This window comes from Alosa sapidissima, chromosome 3 (assembly GCF_018492685.1).
Source record: "Alosa sapidissima isolate fAloSap1 chromosome 3, fAloSap1.pri, whole genome shotgun sequence".
NCBI lineage: Eukaryota > Metazoa > Chordata > Actinopteri > Clupeiformes > Clupeidae > Alosa > Alosa sapidissima.
The window spans coordinates 35,986,408-36,004,436 of NC_055959.1; the positions used below are offsets into that span (position 1 = coordinate 35,986,408).

Here is an 18,029-nt window from a genome sequence, read left to right on the forward strand (position 1 = left end):
GTATGTATGGCCACGTTGTAAGGAGGAGCCGATGAGAGTAGGCAAGAAGCCTATGACTCCTAAAAACAATTAAACTTTGAAGATTAATTATAAATATATCATGTTTGTGCTCTCGAAAAACATCTTAGGCTCACCGGAGAAATATGCTACACGTTCGTAAACAAGTTCAAATTTGTGTGGCAGGCAGCTGCGGTTTGCAAACCCTGCTCTTGTGCCAGTCGTGCTGCTGCTTACCACCATAACTTTCGCTCGAGCTAGAGCTGCCAGATTTTAGGTCAGTTTCGTTCTCTTCACTTAATCCCTCAAAGCAATTTTCTAAGACCGCCTCTTTCAGCGCAAATTAATTGAGGAAACAAAAGCTTGTCACTTCGTATTATGTGGCAGTGATTCGAGCACGCGTGTCGTGGCAACAACTGATGCAACTGTAACCGTGCAAGCATCCCCCTCTTATATAACAGAAATGAATTATGACAGAGCCAGTGCGCATTCCATGCAAAACCACATGCACTGCAGTGCAGACATCTTTTTGGGAACATAGTCACAGATAATCTCGCAGCGAGCTCATAATCATAGTGCCACAGAACAAAGACAGTTGGGTGCCATGATCTCAACCCCGCTTTCCGGTTAGTTAGTGTTGAGAACACTGCTTTTACCGTACACGAGTTTCAAGCGCGCACAAAATATTGGTGATTTGGGAGGGGGAGTGTCCCTTCAGCCATGATCAAGCCGTGTGAGAACAAGCGTATTTCTTTTGGGAAATTATTTAAGTTAATATTGTAAACAATCCTATGCTTCTGCTATATCCGTGATCAAATACTAGAAGCCGTTGCTGTGAAGAGTCGGGAAAATGTACAGTCTGGCAGTCTTCAGTCGGTAACGCGTTGCAGTCTAATTTTACCACCCCTCGCCTCCATGAGCTACACACACGCTCACCTACATTAGGCTACTTAACATTACTTTAGTTACTCAACAATTACATAACACGCGCTTACTGTTGATCGGAAAATAGTTACGTCGAATTACACAATCCACGTGACAGCAGCAGCACACGCTTGTTTTACACTGTGTTTTAGTCTGGTTACTTTATTAATTGCGATTTGTACCAGAGATCAGGCATTATTTGGCCGTTACGCACTGGGACCCGAGGAAAGAGTAGAAGCATGATGTTTATTTTAAGTTTCTCCAAAATGCAAAGATTTTCTGAAATGTTATGAACAGCCTGTGTGGTATCTTATTACGATTCAGATTAGGCTGTGTTTTATAGGTTTTAAAATTGACATTGACGGTGACGTAGGAAAACAAAACAAATATTAATTAAATTAATGATGGAATAGTTGGTTTAGGGTAACATAGGCCTATTGAACTTGACGCACAAACTAGCAATAATGAAAAAAGGCTATTATTATTATTATGTAATAATAGATAATATTATGATTAGGCATTGACTATGCATTACACAACATAGGTTTTACACCATGGCATTTCATTTTGATTTAGAAATAGGCCTACCTGGTCGAATTAATTGGTTCTCGCACTCAAATATTTTAGCCTACTCCCAAATCTGAATAAAAACTATTCATGGTTAGGGAAAGTTCTCTGTTAGAGCAAAATGGCGTACAACTACTAGTGGCCCATGCTGCAGAAACCTTGAAATTGGTAGGCGATGGCAGGAATAACGTTGCGTCTTCACAAGGGGGATTACGGTAGCATCCAAGGGGTGTACATATGATGCGTTGAAAGAGGAGGTAGTTCTTCATTTCAATCAGTTGTGTGTTGAGTTCTGTCTATTTTTCATTTTTTTTTCGGGGAGAGGGGGGAAGAATGAAAGTGGTCTTCCAACAAAGCGGACATCATGAACGGCGCACTGTATATTTCGTTTTTTCAAGGCCAGCTCGAATCGGCGCTTGAGCAGGTAGTGCAACTCGCTGTTCAGGAAATAACCAAGACTGTTGGTGCCACCTTGAATTCTATGTTGCTGGAAACAACTGCCAAGGACCAAGAAAACCAACGACTGAGGTTGAAGCTCCAGACTTCAGAGTTTGAATATAATAGAGGACATGGCAAAACGGCCACTTGCAAAGGCGGGAGAGAAACGAATGCGGCCAGCGAAGAAACAAAGCCGGAGCAACACACCCCCAGCCAGAATCGAGAGCGCAACATACAGGGAGACACACTCAGGATTGAGCAGAAAGGGCGAGCTGTGGGTAAGGTTATTTGCACACACTTTGTCCGAGAGCCTTCCTTTCGCGTTCAGCTCTAAAACTGCTTTCTAGCACGAAATCCAAATGTGTCAGCCACCATGGACACAGAGTAAATATGTGTAGGCTATGTCTTTGGCCAAGTGCTTCCTTTAAAAACAACCTCATCATTTTCTTTCGCGTAGCCTAATGATTAAGCCCAAAACAGGACAGAACACCACAGCAGACGGAAGGAGGGGGAAGTTAACATAAGTATGCTTAGATAATTGCTCCCTTGTTCAATCATTAGTGCTTTTTTAAACGCCATATTAAACACGGTTGAGGAATGAATGACGCATGGATTTTCTGTGCCACGCAGATCATTTTATGAGTTCATGGTAAATAACGGTGCTAAGTGTTTATTACACATGGCAACACACCCCCTTTTAACTCAACACTATTTATTTACTATGCATTTTGTTGTCTTCCATTATATCCCAAAACAATAACTACATCAGTGTAAACTACAAAATTAGAAACACAAGTGGGCCGTGGAGTAGCTTAGGATGCCTCTTATCAAAACACTAAGGCCTCGCGCAGTGCCATAGGGTGTAATGGTTTGAGGATGGAAGTAGCTATCCCTTGTATTGTCTGTGAGACAGCTTTCCCCACGGTCAGTGTTATGGTGTGTCGAATAGAGATGTGACCAGGGGTCACTGTGCAATATGCAAGTAGTGTTTCAGCTAGAAGGCTGTTTATTATTGTGGCGGAAGTGTGCTCTGAACAGGGGGAAAAAATCTGAGTCAGCCTCACTTTGGTCTATATTAAACATTCTTTTGTAGTCTCTCTCTCTCTCCCTCTCTCTCCCTCTGCCTCCCTCCCTCCCCCCCTCACACACGCACAGAGGGTTACACTCACATTGAGGCATCATGCATGCACACAAGCAGACACACACACACTGCAGTGCAGTGCAGATTATGGGGCATGTTGTGACTGTTATCAGTGGTGGGTCGGGGCTGTGACGCCATTGTTGTTGAGTGTCTCCTAAGCGCTGCCTCTCGCGCTGTGGTAACAGTAGCCAAGGAAAGGGTGGCTTTCCCCCCAATAATCAGCCAATGAGACTAGCTCGACCAAGCCACACCTACCCCATCCATGCGGACATTATCAGCCGAAAAAGGGTAGGGTGGGGTGGGGAAGAGATGCGAGGGGGGGGGGGTGGCACCTTCTGGGTCCATAAACGTCATTGTCCTCACTGTCCGACCGAGAAACAAAGCACCACGCACAAAAGTTTCTCCGTGCTCGAGCGTGGACAAGAGAGGTCCTGGGTGTAAAGGTTTAATTAAAGCCTTAGATGGTTCCCACACTCATTGTGGAGATAAGTGGCATCCATTTTGGGTTCCGCTCGGCATTCTGGGAGTGGCTGTTTTTGATCATGGCTGTCCATCCTGTGTAATATTCTATTCTGCCCCTTTGTAAATCTGGAAGACAACATTAAAAACTCAGGAAATAACAGTGCATGGCCCAGCAAAGCTTCGCCAGTTCCCAGAGGTTTTTGATTATCAGTCACCCCCATGACAAACCCTCAGCAGCCCCATAATTACAGCCTATTTCCTTTGAGCCTCAGAACCAGGAAGGAGTTAAATACCCTCAAACAATAATTTCATGTGTTGTTTTTCAGATTATTGCGCCAGTCTTGAAATAATCTTCACTCGATGCCAACGTTGTTTTTGGTGCAGTTTGAATAGTGTGGGGCATGGCAGTTGAGAGAGAGAGAGAGAGAGAGAGAGAGGGGGAGAGAGATAGACACACACACACACGTACGTAGGCACACACATCCCATGCAAAGACTTGTTCAGAGTGGCAGTGATCTGTCAATAATCCGATCGGGCAAGTATGCAGATAGTCTAAGCCACCTTGGCACGATTGCATCAGAGTCGTGGTTTTTGAGTGCTAGAAGAGGAAGGCTCTCTTTGGCAGGCCCTGGAGCCCATCCGTGCCAGTCTGCTCTGACTGTCACGAACATTGCAAACTCAGAGGGAAGTAGCTGAATCTCTTGCTATGAAACGCATCCAAACAACAATCAGATGGAAAAAAAAAAGTTTTATCCTTAAAAAAGCAAGTGGCGAAAGAAAAACAAATTAATTGAAATTCGTATGTGCATTTCTCCCTGCAACACTACAATCAGTGTGCTGTTTGTTTTATGAGGTCAGCTTGCACATGGTAAAAAAAAGGTGTTGCATCTAACAGGTTTTAAAATGTATATTCCATTTGTTTCCCCTTAACAACATCACCAACGTGCTGTGTCCAGGCGGAGAGAGAGAGAGAGAGAGAGAGAAAATGTGATAGAACACTGAAATGAGGTCCGTGATAATGTCCTATAATTTTGCCCAGGGTTCCATTTAACATTCCAGAGGGGGACTAGAGGACCGAATCCTCCTGTGAGTCTCTCTCAAGTGACTGGTTTGGGACGTGCGTCCATGCACAGATGTTTCCCATGATTCCTTCTCCTCTCCAACTGTGCCGTGCGTCTCACTCCACTGTAGGTGGTCAACGCAAGCACTGCAGTATGGAATAAAGCTGACCAGTACTGCTGTGTGAGATCTCTCAAGGCCAAGACCCACGCGTCCTGTTAATGGTGACCTCAGGAGGATTTCTGAACTGCTGGTTTAATGTCGTGGCAGATGCACTCGTAGCCAGCCGATGGGGTTCTAACTGTGCGTGTTGTTGAGAGGAACTGCTACTTGTTTGAGTCTTGAGCGTGACATACCCTGATCAAATGTGAGTTTGTGTGAAGGGAGGGTGATGTGGACTTAAAACAATATCACAATGTGTCATGGTGTTTTGCATGAATGATGATTGAATGATATGAAAATGCAAACACAAATATCATACCATGCCAAGTATTATATCCTGGATGATGCAATGTGTCACTAGATGGTGCATCATGGATAATGTTACATCAGAGACTGAACAAACAGGCAGTACACCACTAGACCAGGGGTCTCCAACCTTTTTGGGAATGAGGGCTACCTGAAGACCTGAAATCATATGGAGGGCTACTCATTTGAAACAAACAGACCCTCACCCCTTTTTGCAAGGGTAATCCTCCTGAATAATAGGCCTATGTGATTTTTACATTTAAATTATCAATATTATGCAGGCCTATAAGCCTTTAAATATTAAGCAACTTTATTCTTCAATACTTCAATATTAATATGTGGCACTACCAACATTTTAAAGTTTCCATGGGGATTCTAATCTATTTTCTTTAAACAAAAAAAGCAATCTTTTTGTGCAATTAATAATTTAGGTTACAATTTTTAGCATTACCTACCATTAAGAATTCAGAGGCTGTTTAAGTTCTGATTTCAGTGGACAATTCGGTTGTAACATTTCAGTAGCAATCACCAACACCACCCTAACTTATGAAGACGCCTTTTATAGTTATTGCACATCTGAAATTTCGATGAACAATCATGCACGAACCGTATGGGACGAGCTCAGAATAGCCACAGAACTTTTGCAAAGATATGCTTCCATTGGCTACACCAGACAAGTTTTTTTTTTTTCTTTTACTGTCTGTGTGCGAGCAGCGTGTAGGCGCTCCGCTTCCTTTGTTGTTGATGGATTGAATGGCGAAAGGGAATCGGAGCCAAAGGCTAAAATTTAACCCAGCTACAATTTGTAAGGTATCGCCAATATCAAGTTAATGTTACAGATGTACAGATCTACAATTAAGTATCTACTAAAAATGTCATAATGGAGGATGTTTTCGAGCGTGATCTGCTGGTGACTTTAGAAAGTGTGCTGCGGGCACCTAATAGGTATAAGTATATATACTTTTTTGATCCCGCGAGGGGTGAATTAGTGAAACACAAACAGCACACAGTGAACACACAGTGAGGTGAAGCACACACTAATCCCGGCGCAGTGAGCTGCCTGCTTCAACAGCGGCGCTCGGGGAGCAGTGAGGGGTTAGGTGCCTTGCTCAAGGGCACTTCAGCCACGGCCCACCGGTCGGGGCTCGAACCGGCAACCCTCCGGTTACAAGTCCAGAGTGCTAACCAGTAGGCCACGGCTGTCCCGCGGGCTACCTGGTGCTTGCGGGCACCGTGTTGGAGACCCCTGCGCTAGACCGTATGGCACAAGACAGTATATCTTGCACAATACCACGTGGCACTAGTACATCATGGAAGATCTGAAATGAGACTAGGCTGTACGTCTTAAACAACACAGTATGGCACTATACTGTTAATCTGGTCACTTCAGTTTTCTGGCCTACTTTGCATGTGAGTGTTTTGCTACACAAAGGGCCCTCAATTTTGGGCTAGTGACCCCTTACAACTTCCCAAGATCGCTCTCATAATTGTAACATGTAAGAATGTGTTGACAGCCCCTTGCATTTCTACATGCCATTGGAACTGGAGGCCCTAAACATTTCCAAATCGTTTCATCCTTAATACTTAATACTGTCTCTATTGTGCAGTTTTTTTATATTTATATATATATATTACTTTTTCTGCTGTAAGTGCATGTTGTGTGTGATGTCTGTATACTATTGAGACCTTGAATTTCCCCTTGGGGATCAATAAAGTATCGATCTATCTCTCTACTTTAGAGCTGTTTCATAGGCAAAAAGAAATGTAATCACCACTGTGATAATATTCCATATGAGGTCACATCCATTTGTTGACATACATGTGCCCCTTGCATACTACACACGTTCATAGTCAGTATCCCAGTATCCCTCCTGAGGCTGTACAGATGCATAGTTTAGTATGAGGTGGAAGCATTGAGGTTATTTTGAACTGTTGAAGTTATGCATGTGATGCAAGCTCCCTGAGACAGCAAGAAGAAGAAGATTAGCCCCGCGTTCTTCCAGTGCAACTTTTGTGGAACATTGCATGAATGTTTACTGTGAGATTCTTGAAAGTTTTAAACGTTATGCATCTCATTTTTTCCTCCGTCCTGCAGGTCAGCTGAAAGTCGTGATGGAGCAGGTGTTGGAGTTTGCTGTGACGGAGCTGACGAAGATCGTGGAGGACAGCTTTGACGACCTGCTTCTCGAACTTACCAAGGTGGACCACGAGAACGTGGCCTTAAATGACCGGCTGCGGGCAGGCAAGAAACGGCAGGAGAGTGGCAACGGTGGCAAAAGTGACGCCATGCCAGACGTGCTGCACGGGGTCGCCACGATGAAGAAGGAGGCGGACAATGACTCGGACTCGCCCGGAAGCTCGGAGGGCACGCGGTTGGAACCACCCAGGGGCCGAGAACGGGCCGCCAAAGTCACCCGGGCAAAACAACAGACTTCGAACGAAAGCACAAATGGTGGGTGATGTGCTCCTGGCACGTTGGCGCTCCGGCTCATGTGGTAAATGGATACGCTGGTGAACAGGAAGCACCACTCACTTCCTGATGCCTGAAGCACTTAGGAATTTAGACTTCTAGATATGTGTGTGTATGCCTGTGTGTGTACAAACTAGCCTCTCTCTTTCACACATACACGCACACACGCGCGCACACACACACACACACACACACACACACACACACACACACACACACACACACACACACACCGCGGACCCAAACCTGGGTCCTTGTGGGAACCGGGCCTGTGTATGGTTTGGGCTGCGCATGTCACCATCCATGTGCATGTGTGCTGGGTGTGACTCCAGTGTAATTTGCCTATGTGCTATTTACACAACACTGTACCGATTACTCTGCCTGTACATGAACATGCATGTGACCGCCAACCGTAGCTTCCACTGTTTGGTTACTTGAGCGCACTACAGGCATGCCATGTGATAGTAGTCGATATGACGGCGTTAACCTTTGGGCTATACTGATAGTAGGCGAGTTGCATGTAGAGACTAGCTACCTGTTATCCTACTGGTTGCTTCCATTTCAGTACACATGCACATGATGATTGGGATTGCTTACCTGGTTTGAATGGCCATTTTTCTATCAGAAGGCTTTGTATACTTATTTGCCTACAGTACTGCATTGTTGTGAGAAGCAGCAGTCCATGGCCTGTATCACAAGTTTGATGATGTGAGCGCTTACAAACACAGGATTTCCGTAAGAGAGGGGCTGAGGTGAACTGATGCACTTCCCTGGCTGATGTATGGGTTTCTGTGTGTGTCCGTATACCACTGTACATTGCGGAGGAAGAAATCATAAAATCTAATCAAGCACAGGGTTTCTGCATGGTCTTACAAGTCAGAAATGTAATAATATTTAAGTAAAAAGTCTGAAATACATAACAATAATAAACACTAGGTTATGACCATACTGGCAAAAAAAAAGTTACAGAACAAAAAAGTGTTATCTAAACTTTTATACAAGCTACAAAGTTTTTATCAGCTCCACATAGATGTTGTTATTTTGTTATTGCTACTGTGATGTACTGTATCTGTACTATTGAGAGAGAAAGAACTACAATGTCATACAACTTCAATCTATGCTGCTTAAATTTCATTCATAAAACTCTTAAAAATGGTCTCAAAAAATTGATCTTGTGAAACCTGCAGAAACCCTGTAAGCAATATGAGTTGTATTGCGGCCTGTAGGCTGAATTGGCCCTTATGCTCTTGATCATGTGTGGCAGGAGCGCTTCGGTGAGGAACAGCCCTTTGTTGCCCTGAAATGTTTAGGTAGTTTAAAGTTAACGATTTACTATGGTCTCACCATATAGCTGACCTAGTTGAAGTTCTGCTAAAAAAAAAAAAATAGTCTTGTGTCCTGTACGTCGTCATGCAAAATGTCTCGTAGTCGTTGTCTTTTGTTTGGTTACTGCGGAACCAAAGCCACCTGCCTCATTTGTTTTTTTCCCTCCTGCGAAGCGCCTGTTCCAGAAAAAGAACACGAACGAACTGGCTTTGGCACTCCTTTTGCCTTTGTGGTGTCATATCTCATAGATATGTTCCCTAAAGCCAGTGTGACTCAAGGAGTCTGTGGCGTACAGACAGTGTATACTATACTGTCTGGCCTATGTTCTTTATGTTTATGTGTGTGTGTGTGTGTGTGTGTGTGTGTGTGTGTGGGGGGGGGGGGGGGGGGGTTCATGTGCGAAGGTCATGTTTTTAAAAAAAAAAACTGTACTCAGCATTTCATTTCTGTGGAGGAGGAGGCTGAAGTGTAGAAAAGGGAACTGACGCAGAGGACTAACTGAACATCTCGTGTTTAAACCTGTCTGAGACCCACGTTGACGGCTGAACCAGTGTGCTGTTTCAGTTGTAGCTTAGGACACAATAAAGCATTCACAGCATGCAGCCAAAGAGCTAAAAAATGTACGCTCTAAGGTAAATGAAATAATGTTTTATGATTAGTATGGCACCTGCACAGCTATGTGCAGTGTTTCCCACAGAATTGAAGAATTGAATTCTATTTGTGGTTGTAGGTTTGCAGAATTAACTTGAATGCAACAGTTTTTAACAAATTAGTGTAGTGTGGTTATGATTCTAACCAGATGTAAGCACAATTGTAAGTACAACCAGGGAAATAGTTGTGTGGTGGTCAATGTTGAAATTGTGGTGGGTTGCCACAAATAAGTCAATGTATGGGAAACACTGACGTGACGTCTCTGTGTTGTTTGTCCAGCGGACACGGACAAGCAGAAGGTGTTGGCCGTGGCGCAGGACTGGGTACCTATCCTGGACAAGGTCTTTGGCCAGAAGTGGTGCAGCGATGCGTGGCACCTCAAGGAGGCGGTGAAGGCCGAGGGCAGTGCAGGGCTCGCGCTCAACCTCGGCCAGGTCCAGGGTCAGATGTCCCAAATGGACGCTCTCATCCGCGAGGCACTGGAGCCCAGCATGGGCCAGTCTCAGTGGCTGCAGCCGGGGGACCACGAGGTCCTGTCCCCACGCTCAGAACCGCAGGGAGTTGCGGTGGTCAGTCCCACAGGTGAGTAGGACCAAGGACAGCTGATGTTTATGGTTTCCCTCGGGCTGTTTTGGAGCAGCTATTTTTTGGCAGAGTTGTGTGCTGTTAGGCAAAACGTTTGGCCACATGACGTGGCTGTGAATGTGGGACTGCCTGTGACTGACACAACATGTTTGACTGGATGGGTCACTGCATGTACCTCCGTAACTACAGCATTTGATACGTGTCAGTGATTACTGTCTTAAAATGTTGACTCAGCATTCCCCACCTCCTCCTTTCTTTCTTTCTTTCTTTCTTTCCTTCCTTCCCCCTCTCCTTTCTTTCTTTTTTTCATTCTTTCTTTCATTCTTTCTTTATTTCTTTTGTTCTTTCTTTACCCCCTCTCTCTCCTCCTTTCGTTCTTTCTCCCCCCCCCCCCCCCCCCCCTCCTCCAGATGGCGTTCCTGATCTCTCGTCCCCCTCCATGCTGCACAGACTGCTAACACTTCCCTCTCAGCTGCTAGAGGGCGATGAGGAGTCGATGGAGGGACTACCTGTCCTCTCGGAGGCTCCTGCCGACGACTCTTCTGAGCCCCGGCCAGCAGATACCCCTTCGGGCCAGATCATCCCACCGGTGCTGACTGTGGAAGAGGACGTGGCGGTGGCGGTGGAGGAGGAGGAGAAGATGGAAGAGGAGGAGGAGGAGGAAGAAGATGACAAAAGCTCGGACACGGACCACTGTTTCTCTCCCCGGGGAGGCTCACGGAGCTCGAGCAGGAAGTCGCACGTGTGCAAGCTCTGCGGGAGGCGTTTCAGCCGGGCGCACCTCCTCAAGGCTCACAGGCAGGTGCACGAGGCTGGCGACGCCCTCCGCTGCTCCGAGTGCGGCAGGCGCTTCACGCAGCCCTCCCGCCTGCAGGCCCACATGCGCACTCACCAGGAGCAGCACCCCAGAGGTCGACGAGACCCTCAGGAATGAGGGCGAAAACAGAAAAACGCGAAAAAAAGGAAAAAATACATATAGGTGAACTTTACAGTGTTTTTATATATATATTGACTTGAGTGCGTCGCCACACAAGGAAAAGGAAAAGAGAGATGAAGGGAGGGAGAACAAGCGAGGGAGATTAGCGAGATTTCAGTCCATCACTCCCATTACTAGGAACTGACTCTTGCACCTTTTTGCGACGGGAGTTCAGAACACAGCATTTTTTTCCTCTCTTCTGTTTAGGTACTCTGGATTTCGAACCAGAGCGGTGTAAGGAGTTTGATACCTGCTGTTTCTTTTTTTTTTTTTCAAATTTTTTGTTTTTAAATGTGTTGTTTTTTATTTTTCTTTCGATCTCAGAAATTGAAGCCAGCTGAAATATCATCACTGTCACTGATTTCTAGGTGCTGACATTACAGATTGGCAGATTGGAATGGCTGGACTAGAGAGTGGAGGGCGTGTGATTCATGTACATATAAGCATGGGGAAAATGTTGCCTAACGTAATGTAACGATAGGCAGTGAAGTAATTTTTCTTTTTAAGGAGAGGAAGAAATGTAACAGAGAGCTTCCCCCCTGAAGCTCCCCCCACCCACCCTCAAAGAAATGAGGCACTGAGGATGTACCTGCATAGTGTATTAAATCAATAGTTGGTTTGCCTTTTGAAATCAAAGAGGAAATTCCTGCAGGTAGAACAGGTTTTCTTTGGTAAAAGAAAAAGAAAGCCACACTGGTTCATGATGTATTGAGAACCCCCAGTGGCTTTTGATGATGGGTAAAGTAGCACAGAACGAAAATGAATGTGAATCACTTCTGCCATCTTCAGCACTAGAGCTGTGTCTTACATTTGAAGCGGCCTCAGTGCCGGTGGAGGGAAGGTTAGCTACTGTTAGCAATGGACAGAGGCAAGGCCAAATTGATTTTTGATGCCCACCTCTGAATGTGATTTTTTTTTTTTAGATTGAATGAACCAGGGATGTCTAATTATTGACGTACACTTCACAATCCACTTTCTGCAGCCGCCAATGACACACAACTTTTTTTTTTCTTGTATTGAGCCAAAATACCTCATAACAGAATTTTAGATACTTACTTGGATAAAAGGGAACACCTGTTTTTCTTTCTTTGTTGTTTTTTTATAATGTGCTTGGCTACACAGCACAACTGCATACTGGCCATGGATTGGCAGATGGTCTGTCGTAGCTCTGTGACTTGGACATTCAAGAACACCACACCTACTGCAGAAGCAGCACAACATTCATGGTCATTTGTGTACATTTGACAGAAGTTAAATCCCCGTACAAGAGACACAAGGAGAGTAGAGGGGTAAAAGAAAATGTTGAACATGACTACAAGAAGCTCGAGGAAATGCTACTGTATCTTCAGCAGTTATGATGACGACGTGTTGCTGTTGTAGAGAGTCTTGTTGGTGTAGTGTCAAGAATTGTCCTTTTTATTTTTTGCTATTTTAGGGTGCTTAAATATTTGCATCCTCCTTGTTTTTTTGTTTTATTATATATTTCTTCATCTTCTATTGGGGTGGGGCAGGGTGCTTACTTTGAAATCCTGACACTTCAGGACTTCTGTTTGCCTTTCCACTGGTCTTTCCCAGTGGCATGCACTCATTTCTTTTTTTTTAACAAAAAAAAGACAAAACAAAATGTCTCCTCTGGGCAGCCTCTTTGGGTTTGCGTAGCGTCTTCCTATTCTCTCTCAGTATGCTCGGTGTCTCTATGGATGTGTGTAGCGTCTTGGTTACGGAGGCACCACTGCCCACAGTGAAGGCCGCGGTTCAACTCGGTTGCACAAGGAAGGTCAACATGTGTCTGTTCTGTACATGACCGCAGTCTGATTCAACAACGCGAGGGCTTCAAATAATGCCCAGTCTTCTCAGAGACCACTGGTTTCAAGGGATTCAAACAACGTATTCATGATGGGTGTTGATTCCCATACTCTTGTACAAAACAGGTTTTTAAACTTGTCTTGGAATCATACTTGATAGCATGTGAACTGTGTTCTTAAAAGATTGTAAGTGTGTGATTTGGGGGAAAAAAGGCCAGATCCCTTGTCAGAGAAGATCTTTTCTCCAACTCAGTCTCCAGTACTCTGGGCTAACCACCGGTGTCCCTTCGATAGATCTGCTAAGAGCTGCACGGGGTTACATTCTAAGCCACTGTCACGAGTGCCCTCTTCTTACTTTCTTTATCTACAGAGCTTTTGTTTGCTAGCGCAGGACACACAGGAAGGATGAAGTCAATTCCTCTCAATACCTCATTTTCAGGGAAAATAAGACGTCAAGAGAGACGTGCAATAACAAGAAAAGTCGAATTTGTTGGGTCTTGGTTAAAAATCCTCTTAACCTCTATCACAGTTTACAAGGGCACTCCTTATAGTGGATGGGATCAAAACCTCATTTTCTATCTATATGCTAGTGTATGATGTACATTAACTTAAATATTATCTTTTCTATAGGCCGATTATGTGTCGATAGCGATAGAAATCGTTATCGGCCTTCTTTTATGTCAGTTCTGGCATTAATAGACAATAACAGACAGGGCTCAGAGGCTTTTCACTCAGTCGAAACGGTCACCTTCAACCTTAACCTTGCAACTAGCTGAGTTGTGCATCGCTAGTGCTAGGAACAAGCCGGCATACTAAGCTATTCTCTTGTCTCTTCAGCTGGATTTTCAAACCTTGGATCAGCGTAGCAGGGCTGCTGCTGACTAGCACTTGTTTCCTATGCTGTGTGCTGCATCCTTCATGTCTCTTTCAGAGGCGTTATTGCTGATCTACTTCTCTTCATGTAATCTCGTGGAGCCAGAAGCATGTTAGCATGCATGTTTCTGGACAGGTTTTTGGGTCTAAGTGGGGGCAACATTGATTAGCAGGTCTTAGTGTTTGTGGGAAAGTTCTAAACCAATTCAGAACGTTCAAGTTGTGTTGTAGTGTGTGGTGCTTCATAGAAGCTGTTACAGTAGTGTGCTTTTAAAGATTCACTTAACTGGTCCTTAAGCTCCTCATGGTTCTTTGACAGTCCAGTTTGTGTGTAGGCTTAAAAAAATGGTTTGGATTGAGCCACATCAGCCAAGCAGCATGTCGCTTCATGGAGCATGGAAGGGAAGGGTGTAATTTGATTGGCTGTTGCGCTCAAATATCAACAACCTTTCATCAGACTTGTGGACTGTATCTTTAAAAGTGTTTAAGTGTTTTTAGTCAGATTGTCACCTCTCTCTCAATACCAGCATCATCTCAGTGAGTTGTCTCCAGATGTGCACTCTGATGGCCGTATCTGTCTGGCCCCACGAGATTACCCAGAATGCATCAGTGCAAATATACGGACCAGTTTTACGATTCCTGTGATAACTATTGTATTGCCACATCAGTCCACTGTAAATAACATTTTCCTTCATTTGATTAATGTGCATTTAAAAGGTATGTGTGACATCATAATGGCACTAGACACAAATGCAGAACACCCTGTCATGTTTCTGATATTAACCACACTGAATCTATGCTTGATGGATGCATTCTCTGACCATTGACTCATCCTTGAAAGGATTTCCTTTCATCTGTGAGCACCTGTTCATAAATGGTTCCCCTTAGAGGAGTACTAGTATAACTATCCAAGGTTCCTCTGTAGAAGCCTCCATAGAACCTGTTCTCTATAAAACATTTCAACCCTTTAAAATTCAACCTGTTGTTGCCCTTGGTGGTCCAACCACGCTGAGTAGATAAAACAACAAAACAAACTCCATTTCATGGTAAAAAAAAAATAGTTGGTAGAACACAAGAGTTTTTTTTTTTAACCTTATCTTTATGAAGCCTTTTGTGTAGGTCATTTTTAACTCTTAGCTTTGCGCAAGGCTTCTTTGCTCCACATGAAACTTGGTGATTTTAAACAAAACAAATCTTCGCCTTGTCTCCATTGAAGAACCTGTTGAGGTTCTAGTTAGAACCTTCTGATGAGAAGTTCTGTAAAGAACCGTTGAGCCATATCAGCCTTTAAAATTCTAGGTAGAACCTAAACAGTCTTCTGTGGGCAAAGGTGTTCCACCTCTGCGTGGCTGATGTTGGAGACTTCACTGGGTGTTGTTGCTTTTTGATGAATGTTCATATCCAGTGGTGGAGTGTTTTTCTCTTTATTCCATGGTGCCTTTAGTGGCAATTAGAGGGAAGCTCTTGCCTGTTGTTCATATCATTTGTTGCCTCAGTGTTATGTACAGAAATATGTATGCCTCAGACATCAGTGATTTCTTAATGCCTTTTTTTGTAGATGAAATGCATTCATGGCTGTGAATTTTGGTGAAATAGCAACATTGCTTTTTTTATTTACTCTATAATATAGATGCTTTGTCTAATGCTGTAGCATGCCTCTCCGCTCATATAACTTCCTCTACAGTTTTTCTGAACATAGCTAGGGAGCAATAGTGTTTTGTACATTACTTGCGTGTGTGTGTGGGTGGGTGGGTGTGTGTGGGTGGGTGTGTGTGTTTTAGGCATTTATTTTCCTTTCTTAAGCCATTCAGCTTTTTGCGTTTTCCTAACTGCCCGCTTTTCAACAAATGCCAAGTATTAATGCTATACACTTAGCTTTTTTTTTGTTTTACAGTCGACCACTTGCACTTTCCTACTTCTCAGTTTCTATCACAAACCACAGTACCTCATGAGACGTATAAGCAAGATTTATTCATGTGGAATTGGATAGTTGAACAGCCATTACCTCAGCAAGTGTTGATTCCCATCAACATGTTTACATTTTGACTGGTTGATGCAGCATTTGTTTGTGTTATTACCACAACAGATGTTACTTTTCAGTTGCAATGACATGCAGACTTGACTATACCAGGTTTGTTGTTTATTAGAAGGTTAATAGTATGCTTGTTAAATATTATGGGAAGACTGCATGGGTCTGATATCATTAGGTTGGTTTTATTTGGCCAAAGACAAACACGCTGATAGTAAACATAGTGTCTCAACTATCCGATTCTAGACATATGACTTTTATTAATTTTGGCTATTTGCTGAAAATGGGCTGATATTATATCGAAGATATTACCATAAAAATATGATTTTTTTTTTTTTTTCTGTTTGGAATAATTAAACCCTTATACCAAATTTGCACATTGGATAACAAATCAGGGAATGCCTAAAATGAGGGATTTTAACAGTAGGCCTAGTCATATTGTAGGTTTAGTTGAAATTATTTTGGATTTGTGTATTTTGTTTTTACTTCACAACTTCACAACTTGTCAGTTGTTTTGAGATTTCCTCTGCAACGTTTTTGAGAACGTCAGTCTGACTGATCCTGATTTTCAAATTGTCAATTTATTTTATGTTTCATGAGGAAGATGTGGCCAATTTTTACTGAATTCTCAATTAAAATATTTTTAGATTTGAATGCCCCCAAAGGTGAATTGACTATGCACAGATTTGATTAGGTACTTTGCTAGATTTTGCCAAATCATTGATCATGGATGAATGTTTTATGCCCAAATACAAGAGCTTCTTCCAAGCTTATGTTTCCCATTTGAAGTACTGGAGAATTCTAAATGCTCCCTCAGTCGTGTTGGAAGTAACATTGCCAGAACAGTGTAATTATGTAGGCCTTATGTCTTCATTTTATACATGTTAGATGATGGAAATGGGTACTTACTGTAAGGAAATTAAACAAAATAAACCAAAATATGTTAACATAACCTTATTGTATGAATACATTGCTTTATTTCAGGGCAGTTTTGATCTGTCTCAACATTTCAATCAGAGCGCTGAACATATAGCTGTGGATGATTAATTAATAGATGATTTTTTTTAAATGCTATTTTTGTGAATTCAATTCTAAATTGATTTTGGACAATAGATTTGGACACTAAAATGGTAAGGTGTAAATAGATTTAAATGAATGAATCAGTATTGATAATATAAAGTAATACTCCTGGATGTAGTTCAAAACGGTCTTAGCACCTCCACCTACCCTTGCTCTCTCCTTTTGCATGTAGCATCCAGCAATGGACTGGGTGTCGTTTCAGATGTTCATGGGCGATTGATATATATATATCTCAATCGCCTATATATATATATATATATATATATAATATTATATTATTATTATTTTTTTTTTTTTTTTTTAAACCACTACAGACTCAAGTTTTAACATAACAAAAACTGAATTATGCATACTGGCACAATGATGAATACAGAATTAAGGTCATTTAAATATGGCACTCTATACAGGGCTAGAGTGCAACCCTCAGCTGAGTTAATTTGTAATACTGCTTGGCAACAGAGCTGCTCATATTACAGCCATTCGTTATTGTTTCAGCTATACATATTGCATTATTGGAATAGTTCCAAGCAAAGATTCTAGAGCGGAGCTCTGTTCTAGAATCTTTGGTTCCAAGCTTACTGTTGTTAAGTTGAGTACATCAGCTCTGCTGGCCACATTTCAAACTGTACGGACCATGCTAGAGGTACTATGATCCACTCTACTGATATTTGGTTTACTACTCTGCTATAACTGTAGTATTCATTTAAAGTTACTAAAGGTAAACACCCACTGATGCATTGTAATTGCATAACACTTGGGCTAATTAGAGAGGTTATGTAGATGCAGAGAGTATTTCGTATTTGTAGAGACACTTAATAGGCAACTTACTTAGGTAATAGCATGGTTACGATACCTAGGGATTGAGGGATACAGTTTTACAAATCAGACCTGCAGTTAACAAGTGTGTTATCTATCTGTTTACAAGGATACAAGTATTTTATTTGTCACATACGTAGAGATACTGTAAAACATGTAGTGAAATGGCATTTTAGCTGCTCAACTTTCCTGTGCAGAGTATAAAGAAGAAAGATTTAGAAGAATTTAATAACTTAAGAGAGAAGGGGATAAAAAGTGCAGTGTGGCTAGTCCATGTGCTGTATTTAGAGTTGTATATGTATTCAAGTGTAAGTATATATACTCTTTTGATCCCGAGAGGGAAATTTGGTCTCTGCATTTAT

The 18,029-nt window shown here is 42.8% G+C and overlaps 1 protein-coding gene across 2 annotated transcripts; it reads left to right on the forward strand.

The window, feature by feature from the left end:
- Window positions 1-656: 656 nt before the first annotated feature.
- Window positions 657-16,723, forward strand: si:dkeyp-113d7.10. Of its 2 annotated transcripts, XR_006030898.1 has the most exons (5): window positions 657-2,204; window positions 7,152-7,508; window positions 9,783-10,085; window positions 10,499-14,619; window positions 14,656-16,723. XR_006030898.1 is itself a non-coding variant. In XM_042087084.1 (4 exons), exons 1-4 carry the CDS (start codon window positions 1,853-1,855, stop codon window positions 11,020-11,022), a joined length of 1,536 nt encoding a protein of 511 aa, XP_041943018.1. In that variant the 5' UTR covers window positions 657-1,852; the 3' UTR covers window positions 11,023-16,723. The 2 variants fall into 2 exon arrangements, 1 of the variants encoding a protein (XP_041943018.1); XM_042087084.1 differs by having other exon boundaries at window positions 10,499-16,723.
- Window positions 16,724-18,029: the final 1,306 nt, after the last annotated feature.

Excerpts from the sequence above, each read along its gene's own strand:
- si:dkeyp-113d7.10 (XM_042087084.1), top strand. The coding sequence starts at position 1,853 with ATGAACGGCGCACTGTATATTTCGTTTTTTCAAGGCCAGCTCGAATCG. Across the intron at positions 2,205-7,151 it reads GCAGAAAGGGCGAGCTGTGG|GTCAGCTGAAAGTCGTGATG; the intron begins GTAAGGTTATTT and ends TCCGTCCTGCAG. Across the intron at positions 10,086-10,498 it reads TGCGGTGGTCAGTCCCACAG|ATGGCGTTCCTGATCTCTCG; the intron begins GTGAGTAGGACC and ends CCCCTCCTCCAG.